The 17,436-nt window shown below is 42.4% G+C and overlaps 1 protein-coding gene across 1 annotated transcript; it reads right to left on the reverse strand.

Moving 5' to 3' along the window:
* Nucleotides 1–1,168: 1,168 nt before the first annotated feature.
* Nucleotides 1,169–16,537, reverse strand: ISOC1 (isochorismatase domain containing 1). The gene is made up of 5 exons (XM_050329431.1): nucleotides 16,214–16,537; nucleotides 6,546–6,665; nucleotides 6,171–6,374; nucleotides 5,682–5,798; nucleotides 1,169–2,688 (listed from the first exon to the last, which is right to left on the reverse strand). The coding sequence occupies exons 1-5, from the start codon at nucleotides 16,511–16,513 to the stop codon at nucleotides 2,542–2,544; spliced, it is 888 nt and encodes a 295-aa protein (XP_050185388.1). The 5' UTR covers nucleotides 16,514–16,537; the 3' UTR covers nucleotides 1,169–2,541.
* Nucleotides 16,538–17,436: the final 899 nt, after the last annotated feature.

Here is a 17,436-nt window from a genome sequence, read left to right on the forward strand (position 1 = left end):
TACTTCATTGATTTATTTTCTATTCTTGCTGGGCAAAACAGTACTTACACTACACAACACAACAGCCTGCAGACCTCTTCTCAAACAACTCAGTTCTGCTGTTCTACTGCACGGGAAAACCACTTGCCAGAGAACAAAAATACAGATGAGTGAGAGCATGAAGAAACAAAGGAAATTATCTCCCACGAATAAACTTACTTTACACAGGAGAAGTATGGCAACATTTTTTTTCTATTCTTTTTTAATAAACACTCTTACAATTTCATCTGAGAGTGATCCAGGTGATGCTGATTAATGCATCCACTCAAAGAGCAATTCAATCACTATGTCCCCGAATTCACCTCTAAGAGCTCAGTTTTATAAGATAAAACCAGGTATTTTGGAATTCTTATATTTTAGGCTTAGGGGGAAAAAACCTACAAATTAAGGATATTGAAAAAAATCTAGTGTCCACAGAAGGCTACGCAAATACAAGTTAAAAAAAAAGCAGACCATCCCAGACAATATAATTGTATTTTATAGCTTCTTCTCTAGTGCCATCTTGCATCAAATGATTCCCCATATAGCAAAAAACTTAAAAAAACTGTGTGTAAAGAAAGATGTGACATCTGCCCTTCAAGTTATTTTTTGTATAAAAATGGTAAAATTTTAGAAAGCAATATAATTATTTCTTAAAAATCCATGTATTTGTTATTGAGGAAATTCATAGTCCCAAAAATAAACATGTAAAAAGAAAATGTTCCAGTTTTTCTTTCAATTACTCTCTCTTGGTACTATCAACACATAAAAGCAAGAAAGCAATGAAACCACCATTTCACATGAAATTTACAGTATTTTTGTGCACAGTTGTTGATTTATATAAGTGAACTTTATACTGCTAGACAATTCGATTAATGAAGGTGAAAAGTAGGTCAGCGATGTGGGAGAGTGGTTCTTAACTTGCATCCCTGCCTCCAACTTGAGGCATAATGTTCATTCCTCATACTCTGGAGCACTAAATAACACTGTAACTAGATGCAGAAGACAAGAATCATTCGACTTTATCCACCCTTGATCTTTACACAAAATTCCCATGACATCTATAGAACTTCCACAGCTGTACAAACCAGAGTAAGGTCCACGGCAAACACAGCTTTCAGGATTTGCTCTTCAATAAATATCACAAGTGTAAGAGAGACAGCAAATGTTAACTCTTTATTTGTTTTGAACATATAAAGGTTATATGAAACAATGGAAACAGTTTTTATTTATGAAACAATTCTTTCAGAGCCATCTTGTGGGGAAAATAAGCAATTTAAAACAACACATGTACTCTAATTGGTTTTCTACCAAAAAGATTAATGTTAAGTATGACATCATCTAGTACTCTTTTAAAAAAATAAATGTCTCAGGCAAACTGTAAACTTTATACAACGTTATTTAATCCCCTAGAACATGAAGGAAGTGCGTTTCTGAACAATCACATGTTAAAAGATTGGTTCTAGATAGAAAATATATGTATCATTAAGTTAAAGATGCTATTTTTATGAAGAATGCTTTCAGACCAGATTCTATTCAAACTCCACCCAACTACAGCCCACAAAAAAAGCGCAAAAACCTAGAGAAGCTGAGGTTTCTTTCAGAGCTCACTTGAGTAAATTGGATAGAATTATTCAATCTGACTAAAATGCCGTTAAAAAAAAAAAAAAAAAAGGGCAAAATAAACCGAAACGAAGTAGTAGATTTAGCATTCGAACCTGAAAAGTTTTCGTTGTTAAACATCCCCTTAGCACTGCCAATTTAAAATTTTGGTAGCATTTTCAAGTTCTGAAGGACTTTACACCAGTTGTTTATAAAGAACTCATTACATGACAGTTTTCTGTCTGTATACACTTAAGCAAAGCACAGCCTTGGGCGGTCAATTTCAGTATATTCAAAAGTCATGATGCAGGCTTCAGCTACCTAGGGCAATCAAACATCAACTGCTGCTTGATTTATCTGTCTTGTCTATGAAGCAAAGTGCTTAAATTTTATCCTAGAGAACAAAAGCGTACATGTAGTCCATACATCTTACTCAGTTTTAACTTATGCCCTATTAAAATACTTCATTTACATAGAACATTAAAGCGCATCACATCACATTTATCCAACACATAATTATCTTCTATTAGTACAAAAGTAAAACAGAGTATCACAGAACACTTCTACAAAGCGCACAATCAAGAGGTGTCACAGAATTATGCATTTTTTGGAGCTGTTACAATCAGTGTCTAGTATGGACCAGTAGGCACCTCTGTTATTTTTCTCGGTTTTTTAAATAAATACAGAAATTTGACAACAAAAGGGTCTTATGATACCCAAAACCTCTGACAGCTGTAACTAAACAGAACACACTGGTACTCAGATGTATAACCAGACAATTTTGCTAAGGCAAGCACGAGTATGTCAATTTTTATGTTTACACTTCTACCAAACTTTGAGCGACAGAAGGTGTACATGTGCGCTTACAACTTTGCTTCCTCTTTAAGGAGGACGGTGAGACCCGCTTCCTCCACACTGGCTTCAAACTTTGGAAAGGAGCCCTGACTCAGGGGCACTTGCCTTAATGAGATTTTGGATTTCTTTGAATTTTGGATGTTCTTTATCAGCTACGAGCTGCAGCAATATCGCTTCGCTAGTAGTAACTATAATTCCAGTACGAGCGAGGCGCTGGAAGAGAAAAAAGAGCAGAGAGGGAATAATGTGAAACATTTGCAAAGGTGAATGAGTATACAGACGACATTTTTAAAAACATCTCCTACTAATAAAAGTACTGCCAATTCCATTCCAGCAATTCTTAGTGCTATAATTTATAAAGCTATTGACTGCTTTGAGACTTTCCTGAGGCAAAAGGCTGCCCTGGATTACAAAGAAGGCTTCCTGCTTGGACTGTATTCTTTCCCCATGTCAGATTTAATAGGCAGCAGACCCACATCTCTTAATATTAACAACCCCTTGCATGGTCCAGAGCACAGGTTTCTTCACTCTTACGCAGATATGAAAGGCTTGTAGGAAAAATAAAATAGCTAGCTCCAAGCTAAAACAATTAAGCAAGAAATTGTAACAATTTCTCCCTCAGTCCTTGTTACATACTACTACTTTGGCTTCTGGACTACCTGATGCACTCTCAAAAATAATCTCTGGAGGCAGAAGGAAAATCTCTTCTACAGACATTATAAATCATACTGGCACAACAGCAGCTCTTTTTAACTGATGTTTCATTGCAAGCTCAGTAATTCCACAGTTAGTTCTCTCACGCTACAGAATAAAATGCATAGCTGCACAGAAAGCAAAACTAAGAGAGGTCTGCTAGATCTTTTAAGAATGTAACCGAACAGAGCAGTGTTTCACGTAGACCAAGCTACGGGACTTATTGTAAAGTTTTTGGACTTTCAAGACTGTGGTTGTTGCTTACAGAGCAAAGTTATGTTCAGCAAAGGCTGACTTCTTCCTGCCCATCATCTTCCCAGCAATCATAAAGGTGTTTTGGCACTAAACTCTTCATGGACCCAGCTTTCCTTCCATCATCCTCTACTCAGCTGCACGCTCTGATAAGCATTGGCTTATACTCTATTTCTAGGACTAAACACAATTTATATAGATTTCAGACTAGCAGAAATGAAGAGATGAATGTGCTAAGCTTACTGGATGATTTTCAAGGAAATTACAAGTTTTCTTAGCACACAGTCTTTGAGAAATAGAAAATTATCAAGGATATGTTGCATCCACACTGCAGAAACAAGAAGAACAGATAACAGGAAAGAAATCCAGCAGGAAAAGACTAAGCCTTCTCAATCTGAGACCAAGCAGTGACACAAGACATCTTCATCAGATGGGGAAGAGATTCCGAACAGCCACAACCTTCAACAGTTTGGCTGAATTATTTCACCACTGAAAATTTCAAGATTTTTTGGTTTCTGAGGATTTTTTTTTTTGTCTGCAAATTTTTGCCTGCTGTCGTTTTTAAGCACACAAGAGAAGCGGAGACACCCTGTCATCCAGGCAGACGTGAAATCTTTGGTTCTAAATTAACTCAAATTGCAATTCCTAGTACACTTGCTCAGATATTTGCATGTTTGCCACCAGCACTATCAAAACACATGTCTATGTGACGGGAAAGATGGAGAACTGAAGGAGCAAGGATGGGACTTATTTGAGGTTCCTGGAGAAGCTGGTCATTTTCACTGCAAGGTCACTCTTTATTATCCTTGAAAGGTCATTGTGCAAAGAGAAAGGCTGTGCTTCTGTGAAAAGACAAACTTTACACCCACCTTCCCCGAAAGGTAAGGAGAAGGATCCAAGAAGATTAATAAATCTCACCTCATCTCACCAGGTATGGTGCAAGTTTGCACACGAGACAATGTCAGACTCACTAATTAAAAGAATATGACTAGGAACTGTGATCTGAACGGTGAGACTAAAGCAGGATCACACAGTGCTTTGGGTGGGTTACCAACTTCCCTAAGAAACATATCACCACGGTCAATCAGGCTCAGGGACACGTTCAGTACACGTGTCCCTTTCTCCTGGTCTCCTTCTCCCAAGCATGCCCATCTCTTCCCTGCTCTAGCCCACGCCTCTCAGTGGCGTTTTTGAGAGAGGTTCTGTAACACACAGAGAGGACAATGTTGGCATGCACAGCCATGCACAGCAGAGAAGGAGTTACTGCCATAAAACTGGCTTGCTCAACACTGCAGGGCAGCAAGCGTTCCCTGAATCATATTGTAACGATGACACATAGGGGACCACAGCAAAACATTCTCTTTGTGCTCTCTCTATATTTGTCTCTTACTGCTGCTGCACCCCATTGATTTGGGAAGCCCATGATTTCAGCCCTTCCTGTCCTCTCTGTGTGTCACTATGCTCTACGTGACAGTCGACATTACCCTTCCACTTAACCAAAGTCACGGGTTTCATCAATCATTACATGCTGGGGATTTCTCTTTAGCCTTTAATTCTCTTATTTGTGAGGAACGGAAGAAATTACGTCTCCTCAAAAGCTATGAGAAAAGTGTAACATGCTTTAGTTATTATTAGTTTCAATTTCCAAATAATTGTTGGGACCTGAGGCAAAAAACTGCAGCACTTAATGTATCTATCAGTTTTTGATTTCCCACAGTGTGCCCGTAGGCAAGTTGAGAGTGCACCATCAAAAAATCATTTGCATGAATTCGCTACCACACAGTTGTACATGCTTTTAAATCTTCTTGTTACTTTTATCTCCACTTTCTCAACGTTTAGTTAGGCTAAGCTCCTCGAACCCAGGGGGAGGGGAACCTTTACTATAATCACAAGAGTCCTGAGATTAAGCTTTAATTTGCAATGATGAGGGAAAGCAGAGGGAGGGACAAACATACAAGAAGGAGCTTTGAACAGGATCACTTACTACACGTCACTGCGTTTCAAGGAATTTCAGCTGAATAAATACTGTTTGGAATAACAGAACCAAAAGCTTTGCAGCACTTTTCCTCCTGCTTTACAGGTAACATTCCATAAGAAAATACCGTAAAATGCTGACATTTATACAGAGTCAGAGCACTCACCTCTTCTCAAATCCATATTTGTCCACTGCTTTGTCTTTGGAAATTCCTTGTTATCTTACAATAGGCAGGGAACTTAAAATACAAACCCAAGGTGGAGGAAGCTTTGACTAAGAAACCTACCTCAAGAGCAAACATTCTGTCCATCATACTTCTCGATGAGGTGGCATCAGCTACAATATGAACCTCCAGACCTCTGCCAATTAACTCCAGTGCTGTTTGCTGGATGCAGACATGAGTCTACAGGGCAAAAATTATTATATATGTTATTATACAAAACGTAAGTAACGCAATGCCAAATTAGAGGACATAATTAATTAGAGTTCAAACACATATTTTTCTACCCCTAACGTTACTGGGCAATTCCACGTGCATTTTAAATACCAACTAAGATTGAGACAAGACTGTGTAGTTTACAAGTGTATGTCATTTCATATTTTATTATAAGATAGTATCAAAGACAACAGAAGAATAATTTATTCTGTAGAGGATATCTGAGCTCTAGGTAATATAAATTGAGTTGGGTTTTTTAATTACAGAAAGCAATGCTTAGTATTTTTGTGGGCCAAGAGACATTACCATAAACCAGTACAAGAATGGCAAGGCACATACTTCTACTCCAAACAGGACAACACTGCGGACTCCAGGGATCTCTGCTAATGCTGCTTCAACTTCTGGCAACACCATTGAAAATTTTGTCTTGGGAAGCACAAGTTTAGCTCCTGTTAAATCAATTTCTTGCACAGTGCTGCCAAGACCTTTGGGATACTGTTCAGTTACAATAACTGGAATTCCTAAGAGCCGTGCACCTTGGAGCTGCAAGGGGGCAAGGAGGAAAATATATTAAAAAAAAAATAAAATTATTAAAGAACAATAATAACAAAGATGTTGTTATTACCTGAAACTGGGTAATCGTTAAACTATCTGTGTATAAAAAAAATGGCTTATGGGTGTGATCAAAAACAAGAGAAAAAGAAGCAAACATACCAGTCGTTGGCCCACGCTGATGATATCACCAAAGTATTTGATGGCAGGCCGGAATCTCTCTTGCATATCACAGCAGAAAAAAACGGTGCTTGAGGGTGTCAGGTTGCCCAAAGTAGTAATCTGAAAAAAAAGAAATAAAGGCAACGTTTTCCACGGCAGTGGAGACCCTTTCATAAAAGCAGCAAAATGAGAAAGAGTCCACAATGCCTCTGCCAGGTAATTGATTCACGTTACTTTGAGTGAAAAAACAGGAGAAACGCTTTTCAAGTCTGATTTTTGGTATGTTCCTAAATTGAAACGAGGTGCTGATAATGAACAGTGTGGTACAGTCATCAATACGTAATCGAGATTTTATTAGGTGGGAGACACAAGTCAGTGTACATTTACACGGAAATTTCTCAATGCTGATGGGGCTGGAGGAGCACACTGCCTAAAGTACAGCAAAAAAAAAAAGTACCAACAGTGAAACTGTATTCTTCAAATTCATTTTTGAATCCACAACTCTTGGAGCCGACATAGATACAGGATAAATTAAAGTTTTAAAAAAAAAATCACACTTCTGCTCGCCATCAAACATTGTATGTACACGTATTTTCCACACTTCCACTGCGTAGTCAATTTGATTGTTTAAGACAACTTTTAGCACGAGTCTGATGAAAGTCCAAAGGCTAGAATGAAAGCAAATAAGCTTGTCAACATTACAGAAACTGAACTGAATATATTTTAATGACAAAAATAATCTCCTAGAGTTTCCCTGATACAGGCTGATACCCTGATACCAAGTGGGGTAGAAAGGAGGGGGTAAGAAAAATAAATCAAACCTTTAATTTTCTCACACTTTGAAAGAGTGTTTTGTATTTGTATGAAATTACTTGTTCTACCTGTAGAAGCAAGGGGTACAGCTTCAGGTGGAAACTACAGGGAAAGAAAACAGCTACATACTATCACTTAGTTGTCAGGCAACTCGAGAGAAATTATATCCATTCAGGAGCTTTTCTGCAGACTGATAAGTCAAACTGAATAAACAGCTTCTGGGAAGCAGCCACTAATTGTACACACTTCAATTACTGTAAACTGAGGTTGTGACGTTTTAAACCAAAACAAAATCACAAATCCTGCAAAACAATGCATTTCAGAAGAGTGCAGACGTACTGGGTTTATGTGGCAAGGTTCTGGTAGCGCAGGGAGCCTGCAGGGCTGGCTTTTGTGAGAAGATGCCAGGAACAGCTGTGTGTCAGACAATGCCTATGCCAGCTGAATCCAAGATGGATCTGCTGCGTCAGTGATGCTGGTGACACCTCTGTGGTAACAGATTTAAGAAAGGGTAAGAAAACCACTGTGCAACAGGTGCCAGAGCAGAGATTCCCCTGCAGCCCGTGGTGCAGCCCATGGTGAGACATCTCCTACGGGAGGGACCCCACGCTGGAAAAGGTGAAGAGTGTGAAAAGGAAGAGTGTCAGAAGGTGAAGGTTTATGAACTGACCACAACTTGGCTTTCCCCATCCCCCTGTGCTGCTTGAAGGGAGGAGGTAGAGAAGCTGGAAGCAAAGTAAACCTGTGAAGAAGGAAGGGAGGGGGCAAAAGTGCTTTTACATTTGTTCTTGCTTCATATTATTCTACTCTGTTATTGATTGGCAAAATATTAATTTCCCCAAGTCACGTCTGTTTTGTACATGATGGTAACTGGTGAGCGATCCCTCCCCATCTTCATGCACAAGCTTTTTGTTGTATTTTCTCCCCTCTGTCCTGTTGAGGAGGGGGAGTGGTGGAGCAGCTTCTTGGGTACCAGGTGGTCAGCCAAGGTCTACTTGATGCAAGGGAACTGGAAATCCATAAATACTAGCTCCAAAACTTCCACCGATTCACCACACCTCCTGAGTGAAACGCTTTTTATCTCAATTCCCAAGATTCCTGAAAACCTACAATAAATAAATCTACTCAACCATATGGAGTGTCCTGTTCAAACTGCTGGAAAAATTACTTGTGTGTTAATAATCACAAATGCTGAATTCCCACACCTCTGAGATTCAGTACACCACTACTGCCGAAACAGCAAACATTCACAACCACGGTTCCTCCAATCCTTGTGGGCCAAACAACAACACTACTAATACAAGCAGTTACAGAGGCAAACAGACACAAAGCAGATGTTATAATACCCACTGATGCCACAGGAAGAGAGCATCACAACAGGCATCAGGAGGTTTTCAGCACTCAGTAAAGCAGCAGCTGATTTGATCAAGGGGTTAGGGAAGGTAACTTCTAGATACCTCCCCCAGAAGACACTTCTGCAAGTCTACAGCATGTAATAAATGAGGCCTGGGACCAAGAGGGATTTGACATACAATTAGATACTAATAACTGCCTTGTTCTTGAACACCACCCATCTATGTGCAGAAACTAGTTGATAGGAAGCAGTGGGAGCACCCATGGTCATTCACTCCAACTTTGGCACTTACTACCACAACAGAAGTCAATTATGACATTTAACTGTCCTACCGTTGAGCAATTAAAATAGAATAATTGGAATAGATAATATTTATAAATGTGGCTCCTACTCAGAAAATGTGTCATTTTGTCTTGGCATTTACATGACAAGCAAAGACTACAATTTCCTTCCACAAATCATTCCATCACTTTAAAAGCTGCACCAGGGGAGGTTTAGGTTGGACATCAGGAAGAATTTCTTCACAGAAAGGGTGATTACCTATTGGAATGGGCTGCCTAGGGAGGTGGTGGAGTCACCATCCTTGAGGTGTTTTAGACTGAATGTGGCATACAGCGCTATGGATTATAGAGTAAAATACGTGGAGTTAATTTACTCCCTTGATATACACCTTCCTGTGCTAATGCAGCAGATGGTTCTACCATCCTCAGCAGAGGAATAAACATGAATAGATTAGGAAGGTCTTCAAAAAGCTGCATGGTCTGCCTTTACAGAAGGATCAAACAAATGCAAATATTCTTCACAGACAGATACTTGGTCTGACCTATCAGCAATAGAGCTACTATAAAACCCAACCCACAGCTCTGTTACCTTCACCTTTCAGTGTCTTCTCACCCTCACCTCCTTTGCTGCCATGTAAGAGTGTCATTTCCAGTTAAGTCCATGGTGAATTGGACATGCAAGAGCATTACTATCCTCCTTCACACGGATAACTATGCACGAAACCTATTACCAAACCTCAGGATTCAGACCAGGTCTCCCTTTAGTCCTTCCCCTTCCTTTCCTTATTCTAAAACATACCTAATTCATTTAATATTTCCTCTTACAACTCAAATAATTTTCATGCTCCTCGCTGGGGTAGTTTTCAAACGGCAGTCTACAGTGAGGCACTCATGCCTACTATCACAACAGTGTTCCTCTGACCATATTAGTTTCCTGAACTAGCAGAGCCTCAAAGAGAGTCATTATACAGTCCTTGAAGGCCCTGTTTATGTTGTACTTTCCAATACACTATTTACTCTTTTCATAATTCATAATTCAACTTACACTGTTGAGATGCACTTTAAACTTAAAATCATCCCTTGAACTCTCCCTCATCTTTTGTTTGTGTAGCTGACTATTTCTATACTTATTGCTTCCATTTTGAATTGCATCTTATTTTACCTTGTTCCACAGAATCACAGAATATGCCGAGTTGGAATGGACCTTCAAGAGTCATCAAGTCCAACTCCAGGCCCTGCACAGGACCATCCCCAAGAGTCACACCATGTGCCTGAGAGTATTGTCCAAACACTTTTTGAACTCTGTCAGGCTTGGTGCTGTGTCCACTCCCTGGGCAGCCTGTTCAGTGCCCAACCACCCTCGGGGTGAAGAACCCTTTTCTAATATTCAACCTAAACCTCTCATGGCAAAGTTCAGGCCATTCCCTGGGGTCCCATCACTGTTCATCCCAGAGCAGAGATCAGTGCCTGCCCCTCCTCTGCCCCTCACAAGGAAGTTGTAACTGCAGTGAGGTCTCCCCTCAGTCTCCTCTTCTCCAGCTGAACAGACCAAGTGCCCTCAGAGGCTCCTCATATTGCTCTGCCCTTCAAGGCCCTCCAACTTGCCCTGAAAAGCCTGAATTCTGCTCTTTCAGATGCTTGCCATTCCTCCGTCCTCCCTGTGGAGCCTTCTACAAAAACAGTATTTGTCCAAAATTTTGTCAAGGACAATGGAATAATCACAAACAGTGGATTTGGAACCAATCTTATAGAGCCAAATTCACTATTATTCTGATTTGAGAGTGAAATGCAGAAAACTGACTGCCTATCCAGCCAGAGAGCATCTTCATTATAGACTTCCACTGAATCAATAATCCCATATGTTTATGTCAAACATCATCGGGAGCTGCAGCAAAAGCATTGTATCTGCTTTTCTTTACTGTCATGTTGGTTTAATATGATTTCATCTATGCCTTCAGACTAATACCAGCAGCACTCTAAAATAAAGTTGTGTCAACTATATATTTGCTAAATAAATACTTTTACAAAATCTAACATAAATACTTCTTATATTCATTTTCATATTTATTTCTGATTAACTTGCAGTATGACTCACGGCAGAACACGAAGAAAACTGGAAAAAATACATGGTGAGATCAAAAAGTCGACACTTGCTGTTGTCACCTGGAAGAGCAGATACGGGAAGGACAGAGTGCAGCAGAAAGCAGTTTGAAATTAATTTTCATAAACAGTAGCTAACACAGCCTGTAAATAAATTAATGTATTTGCTATGTATAAAGGAAAGGTTCCATTTACTGGTTCTTCAATGTGCCACATAAATCCTGCTAGTCACTTGCTTTCAAAGCCATCCTCCCCGCCTATGGCAGCACTGCATCAGGGACATGGCTCACCCCCTCTTCACAATTCCCCTGAGAGTCAAAACCACTACCACCCACACCACACCAGTGCCACACCCTGCCAGCGAGCCAGGGAGAGAGCAAACCTGCCCATGAATATCAAACCCTGAGCTGGCACGCCAACACCTGTTTGATTTCTCTCAGTGGAGAGGCAGGCTGGGCAAGGATGGTGAGGCACTGAAACCACACAGTACTTGTCTGAATCCACCCTGAATATAACATTTACTCAACCACAGTTACCTTGAAAAACTTGAACTCAAAACAAAAAAAAAAGTAACAACAACAACAAAAAATCAACCAAAGAAAAAAAGCCAAGCCCACATCAGAACCCAACTCACCTGAAGTTCCCCCAACAGTATATAAGCATTTCCATTTGTTGCACTTCACCTCTCAGTCACCAGGACTTTCTGTCCTCCAGCTGGAGGTTATCCACAGCACAAGAATAGGTACATCAAATGGACATGTAACCTGATGCAGCTCTTTTACCCAACTAGAGAAGTCATCTCTAGGACCTTGTCCAGACCAGGATTTAAAGGTATGCTGTTACGTGTTACATACAGCTCTAAATCCTACTCTAGAAAAGGCCTAGGTGGGAAAGGAGAGGCGTTTTTTCACATCTATTTCATCTCTGCTGGTTATTATTAATCAGGCAAAACTTGATGGTGATGAAGAACTATAATTTCAGCTTTACAAAAATATCCACGTATACTGGCTCCTTATCTCTACTTTCCCTGTTCAAACTCCAGCAAGTCATTACACATAAAAAATGAAATTTCCTCACAGTATTCGTAACGAACAAGAAATTGGAAGCAAAGAAATAATCCTATCAGACATCACTAGTCACCTCATAAATCTCATGCAAAGGTTACCCACTTAAAGGGCAGAGCAGAAGATGTTGCAGCCTTGGTATTTCAAGGATGGGATAAAACAGACAACAACAAAAAGAAGCTATCATCTATTCTTCTGTATTTCTAAGAGGAAAATTTGTAAGATTCAGTTGTACTTTCCTGCCTATCTTTCAAAGGGGAAAAAAAAAAGAATAAATTCAGTTTAATGTATTTAAAGAGAAAAATAGGTTACAAGTGTTTCAATTTAGGAACATAAATATTTATTTTATGCGAAGCCAACATGCATCGTTTTATATGCAATTCGGCATTTAAAGAAGGACAGATTTAGTTGGATATGCATGTGATGCTCCCATAACTAAGGCAGTACAAAACTCTTCAACAAAATCCAAAATTACTGAAATGTGTGCTGCAGACCAAGATACAAAAGGAGTCTGGATTTGAGAAAAAAATATCCTCTTTCAGTATTTTCAGTCCTTTTTTCCCCTTCTTTAAGGTTCCACATGCTGTTTTTTTAAAAAATTATTTATTTAGAATTTACTAATGTATCAGAATCTATAACTGTACCCTAAAAAAACCATAAACAACTCCCCTGCAATTTATGCGTTGGCTTTTCCTCATCTTCAGAAAATGTACTTAGGTTCCTGAGTTAATGTTAGTTCTACTTCCAAAGCAACTGAACACAGGAATATTAGATATGTGCAACAGGAGTGAAAATCTGTGTATGAATAGTTCTATTTTATTTACATTATCATGCAGCAACAGTTGAGTATCATTCCATAAGCAGCTTTTCACAAGAAAGACGTGCCTGAGACATCAACGTGTCTCAAAAAAGAAGAAGTGCTTTATGCAACGATGTCAATAATTTTACCCTTTCAGCTTTAATTTCTTAAGGTTTAACAGTCTGTAAACAGAGAGCACAAGTACTGCTGCGGAGAAGTCACCTTGAAATTATGACAGTGACTGTGAAATAGCCTCTCTTGGGTATATATTTAAATGCTGCCCAAACTCCTCTACTGCACAGCTGTAATATGCATATAGCTGTGTTTTCTTTGGATATTTCCAAAGTGTTTTTCCTTACTGCTTCTCTCGTCCAAAGGCAGCTACAACATGACAGCAAAACACAGTAATTTCTGTGGCACTCTTTTACTGCATTTAGAGTTAGAAGAGATTAAAGCAGTCCTGTGTCGTCGTGTCCCCCTCCCCCCAAACTATATATATTATTCCCTTAAAACTTTTCAAACGCACAAAATCCATGAAAAGCAGATGTCTCCCTTCAGCTTGTCTCTCAAGTTTTGAGAGGCCAGAGGAAACGTCCCTCCTGGGTGCAAGGCTGTGGCTGGGGAGTTTCAAGAGCAGCAGCCAGGCCGAACATCACAGTGCACTGCACCCCATCAGGCTGCCAAATACAGGGGGCCACTACAAGTTCAAGTGGCTGTTTTGAGTCAGAGCAGCCAAACCAAACAAAATTACATAGATGAGGACAATACCAAGGCATAAAACTACCAGAAAGCAAGCATCCCTGCACAGATCAAGCCTTGAATTGAATTGCGTGGAGTGGCTTTCCAAGGGCAGCATATGGCAATTTCTCCATGAGATTACTACCCCTCTCAGCTGCAGGGACAGGAAATTGAAACAGCCCAGTCAAACATCACTTGATGCTGACATTTCTCGAGCTACCGTAACAAAAGGAATCCTTCTATGACAGGCCTGCACAGGAATCAAAACAGCTTTCCAGAGCTCATGGGTGCTACCTGCCCTAGGGGTTAATATGCCATCCCCAGCTAAGTGCATACGTGTACCTCATAAAACACACATATAAAAGTACTGAAATTATTGTGTAAGGATACAGATCCTAGTATCTGTGCTCCTAACTTTAAACCAAATATGTCTTTCCAAATATACAAGTTTAATCACATCCGTGAAAAAAAGTTGTCCCTCTTGAAAGATGCATCCAAAACAGTGATTCAGCTGTCTACGCCACACACCGAGCTGACAAACCAATGTTGTGTATAACTGCAGATCAAGTATCAGGGAGGGAGGGAGGGAGGTAAAAAGGGCAAGTAACAGTGGCAATGCATGAATGAACATATAGAAAGCAAGTATAATATTTTACCAACTGGTAAATCCTAAAGGTCTTAAAAAGCACAGCTGTGTCTGTATCATACCAAATGCTCCCCAAACAGGAGATCTCTGAGCACCTGCCTGTGGCTTAAGGCAAGCTGACTGATATCATTGTGATGTCTTCAGCTCATTCACAGCTGCTGAAGCACATCAAGAAGTAATACAAAAATATCATCTTTTCACATCAACAGTTGCTGTTGTCACAGAACTACAACAGTAGTGGTGTAAGTAGGCAATCAATGCATAAAATACCGGTTCATCCTGAATTCCTGCAGTCAGCTAAAGCTGCGCAGCACATCTGCACCCTGGGAGTGACATATCCTTCCCTGTCTCAAGACTGACCTTTTGCACCAAGACCTATGTCCTTTTTCGAATGCTTGGGCTGCATTTACAGTTTCAGTGCAGAAGGCATCTGCAAGAGTGTCTTTGCAGAGTACTGATGAGAAACAAAATTCTGACCTGCAACCCTACCGCATGCCCAGATTACAAAAATTCTGTTTTCAAAATCCTTGTTTGAATTAGCAGCCATACCAACTCCTTTTGCAAGTTGGAGAGACTGTCCCTTTCCAGATTCCCTGGTTGGGTCCCCATAAATTCTGCTCACAACACAGAAAAAAAGTTTTAAACCGAATATGATGAGTGTATAAGATGAGAGTGGCCCTTCCCGGTCAGGGCCACTCCCGGGCAGGTGGGGCTCGTTAGCCCTTAAAGGCAACCCACCTACGTCCTAAGGACCTCACTGCCACCGTCCAAGCTCGCTTGGCCCCGGCAGATGAACCTTAGGATTAAAGGGTGGGCTCAGTTCTGCGCACACTGTGTCTCACCTAAAAAATCCAATGCGCAGGCTGGAAGGTGTAAAGACCTTCCCCGGATCTTCGCTCGCGAAGACTGGCCATTATTATTATTATTATAAGATGAGAATTAATAATAAATGACAAAATAAGTTATTAAACTAGTTTGGTCTTCTTAACCACTCTTTCCACACATAAAGCTAAGAAAAGAACAAGAAACTCCAAAGACAGCCTTACTGTATGGCATAAACAAACAGGCCACCTCGAGAGTTTATGGGTTCAAGACACTACAGTTAAGCAAGGTTTGCAAACAGCATGAATTAGACCACTTCTAAAAACATATGGAGAAGACAAGCAATGTGTCGGGTTTCATTATACCACTTTTTCAACTACTTAGAAATATTGGCTCGACAAACTAAAACGTCTTAATTATCAATTTAAAAAGTATGCTCTGAAGAAAACCAGTAATGATGTGGGATTTATTGTTGTGGGGATTGTTTTTTGGGGTTTTTTTTTAAGCTTAATTCTTAGATACTGGGGAAAAGAAGAAGCAATGTGCTTCGAGTTGAACTATTACAGCACAACCTGCACCAACCTCCGGCGGGCATGAAGGGACCCGCACACGAAATACCTGAACTGCATCTGTCCGGTTTGTGGTCACAAAACTAGCGAGCTACAAACCTGCAAATCGGAAAGAGCCTTCTGAGGCAAACGGGGATACAGAAGTCCTGGCTATGTGCACGAAGCCAAGACACGGAGCTCTGGCAGAGCCCGTTTTACCGGCACCCTCCGAGCTTCCACCCAGCAGCACTCCCTCCGGCTGAGGCCGCCTGTTTTAATGGAGCACACCGATTGCTTCAGCCACCCGAGCGTTCTCCCATTCGCGGTGCCAAGTTGAGTTCTGGCTCGCTGAAGGCAGAGCCCGATCACCAAACGCGTGTGGCGCAGAGCGCACCTGCCCCTCCCGGCCCCAGGGAGAGAAACAAAAGTTTCCTCGGAGAAACCTGTTAACGCGGGGGTCTCTGCCGCGGCCCCCGCCGGCTCCGGGCTGCCCCGGCACTCACCTGGATCTGCAGCGGGACCAGGCGCACCTTGCAGCGCTCGTTGACCAGGAAGCCCTTCGGCAGGTCGATGTACTGGCTCCACTCCTCGGCGAAGAGCTGCACCACGAACTTGCGGTGCATGTCTATCTGGTCCCCGTACAGGCTGAGGAACTTCTGGATCAGCAGCTCGTAGCCGGCGCCGTAGGGCACGCTGGAGGGCCGCGCGAACACGGAGAAGCAGAAGAGGACGGGCACGGAGCCGCCGCCCGCCGGGGCGCAGCCCCCGCCGCCCGGAGCAGCGCCCGGCTCGGCCGCCGCCATCTTCAGGGACCGCCGCGCCGAGCCCCGCCAGCTCGCTGCGGTCCGCGCCGCTCCTCCTCCCGCCGCCTCCTCCTCCCCTCGGCCGGCCGGGCGGTGCCGGCGGCCCCCAATCCCAGCCGCGGCTGCTCCTGCTCCTCCTCCCCGCCATGGGGCCCGGCCCTACCCCGCAACAGCCCCACGGGGTGGAGGGCGCTGCCGGGGCGCCTCCGCCGGGCGGGCGCAGCCTCTCCCGCCGCCGCGCTTCCTGGGAGGGACGGTGCCTGCCCTGCTCGGGCGGCGAGAGGAGCGGTCCCACACGGAGAGGGGCAGGGACTGCGCCCGCTGGGGCGGCCCCGTCCCGGAGGGTTCCTCGCCGGGCAGAGCCGCTCCGGGACGCGGCGGGTCGGGATCCCTGAGGGGAGCGGCTGGGGCGGGCGCGGCCGCCTTGCCTGGAACCGGGCGGGGGAACCTGTTGGTAGAACCTGAAACGTGCCCGGCTCCTTCGGAGCGTGATGCGGTCCCGGTCTGGATGGGGGACAGCTGTTCGCCCTCCCGGTACCGAAACCGCCTGCTGAGTTTTCGCAGGAGGATTCCTTGGGAAATGTCAGGCTCTGGACAGCGGGAGGTGCCCGAGCCGCCGCAGCTCCGAGCCTGCAACTCCATCCACTGGTGAGGAGAAGTGAGCAGGATACAACACATCCCCCAGTTTTGTCCTTCCCAGCTTCTACCAATCTTTTTTTTTTTTCCTCCAAGAGAACTGGCAGCTGGACTTACAGACCATATTTTGGGGGAGAAGATCTAAGTAGTGTGCTGCACACATAAAAAGAAAATCTCTGTTAAAACCAGGCGGATGTTTTCATGCTCTATGCCAATGCAGTGGCACCACCATCAAGGTTAATGCATGTCTGCCTAGCTAAATACCAACCAGCTGAAGCACAAAGATA

This window comes from Myiozetetes cayanensis, unplaced genomic scaffold, assembly GCF_022539395.1.
Source record: "Myiozetetes cayanensis isolate MyiCay16 unplaced genomic scaffold, myiCay2020 scf4, whole genome shotgun sequence".
NCBI classification, from domain to species: domain Eukaryota; kingdom Metazoa; phylum Chordata; class Aves; order Passeriformes; family Tyrannidae; genus Myiozetetes; species Myiozetetes cayanensis.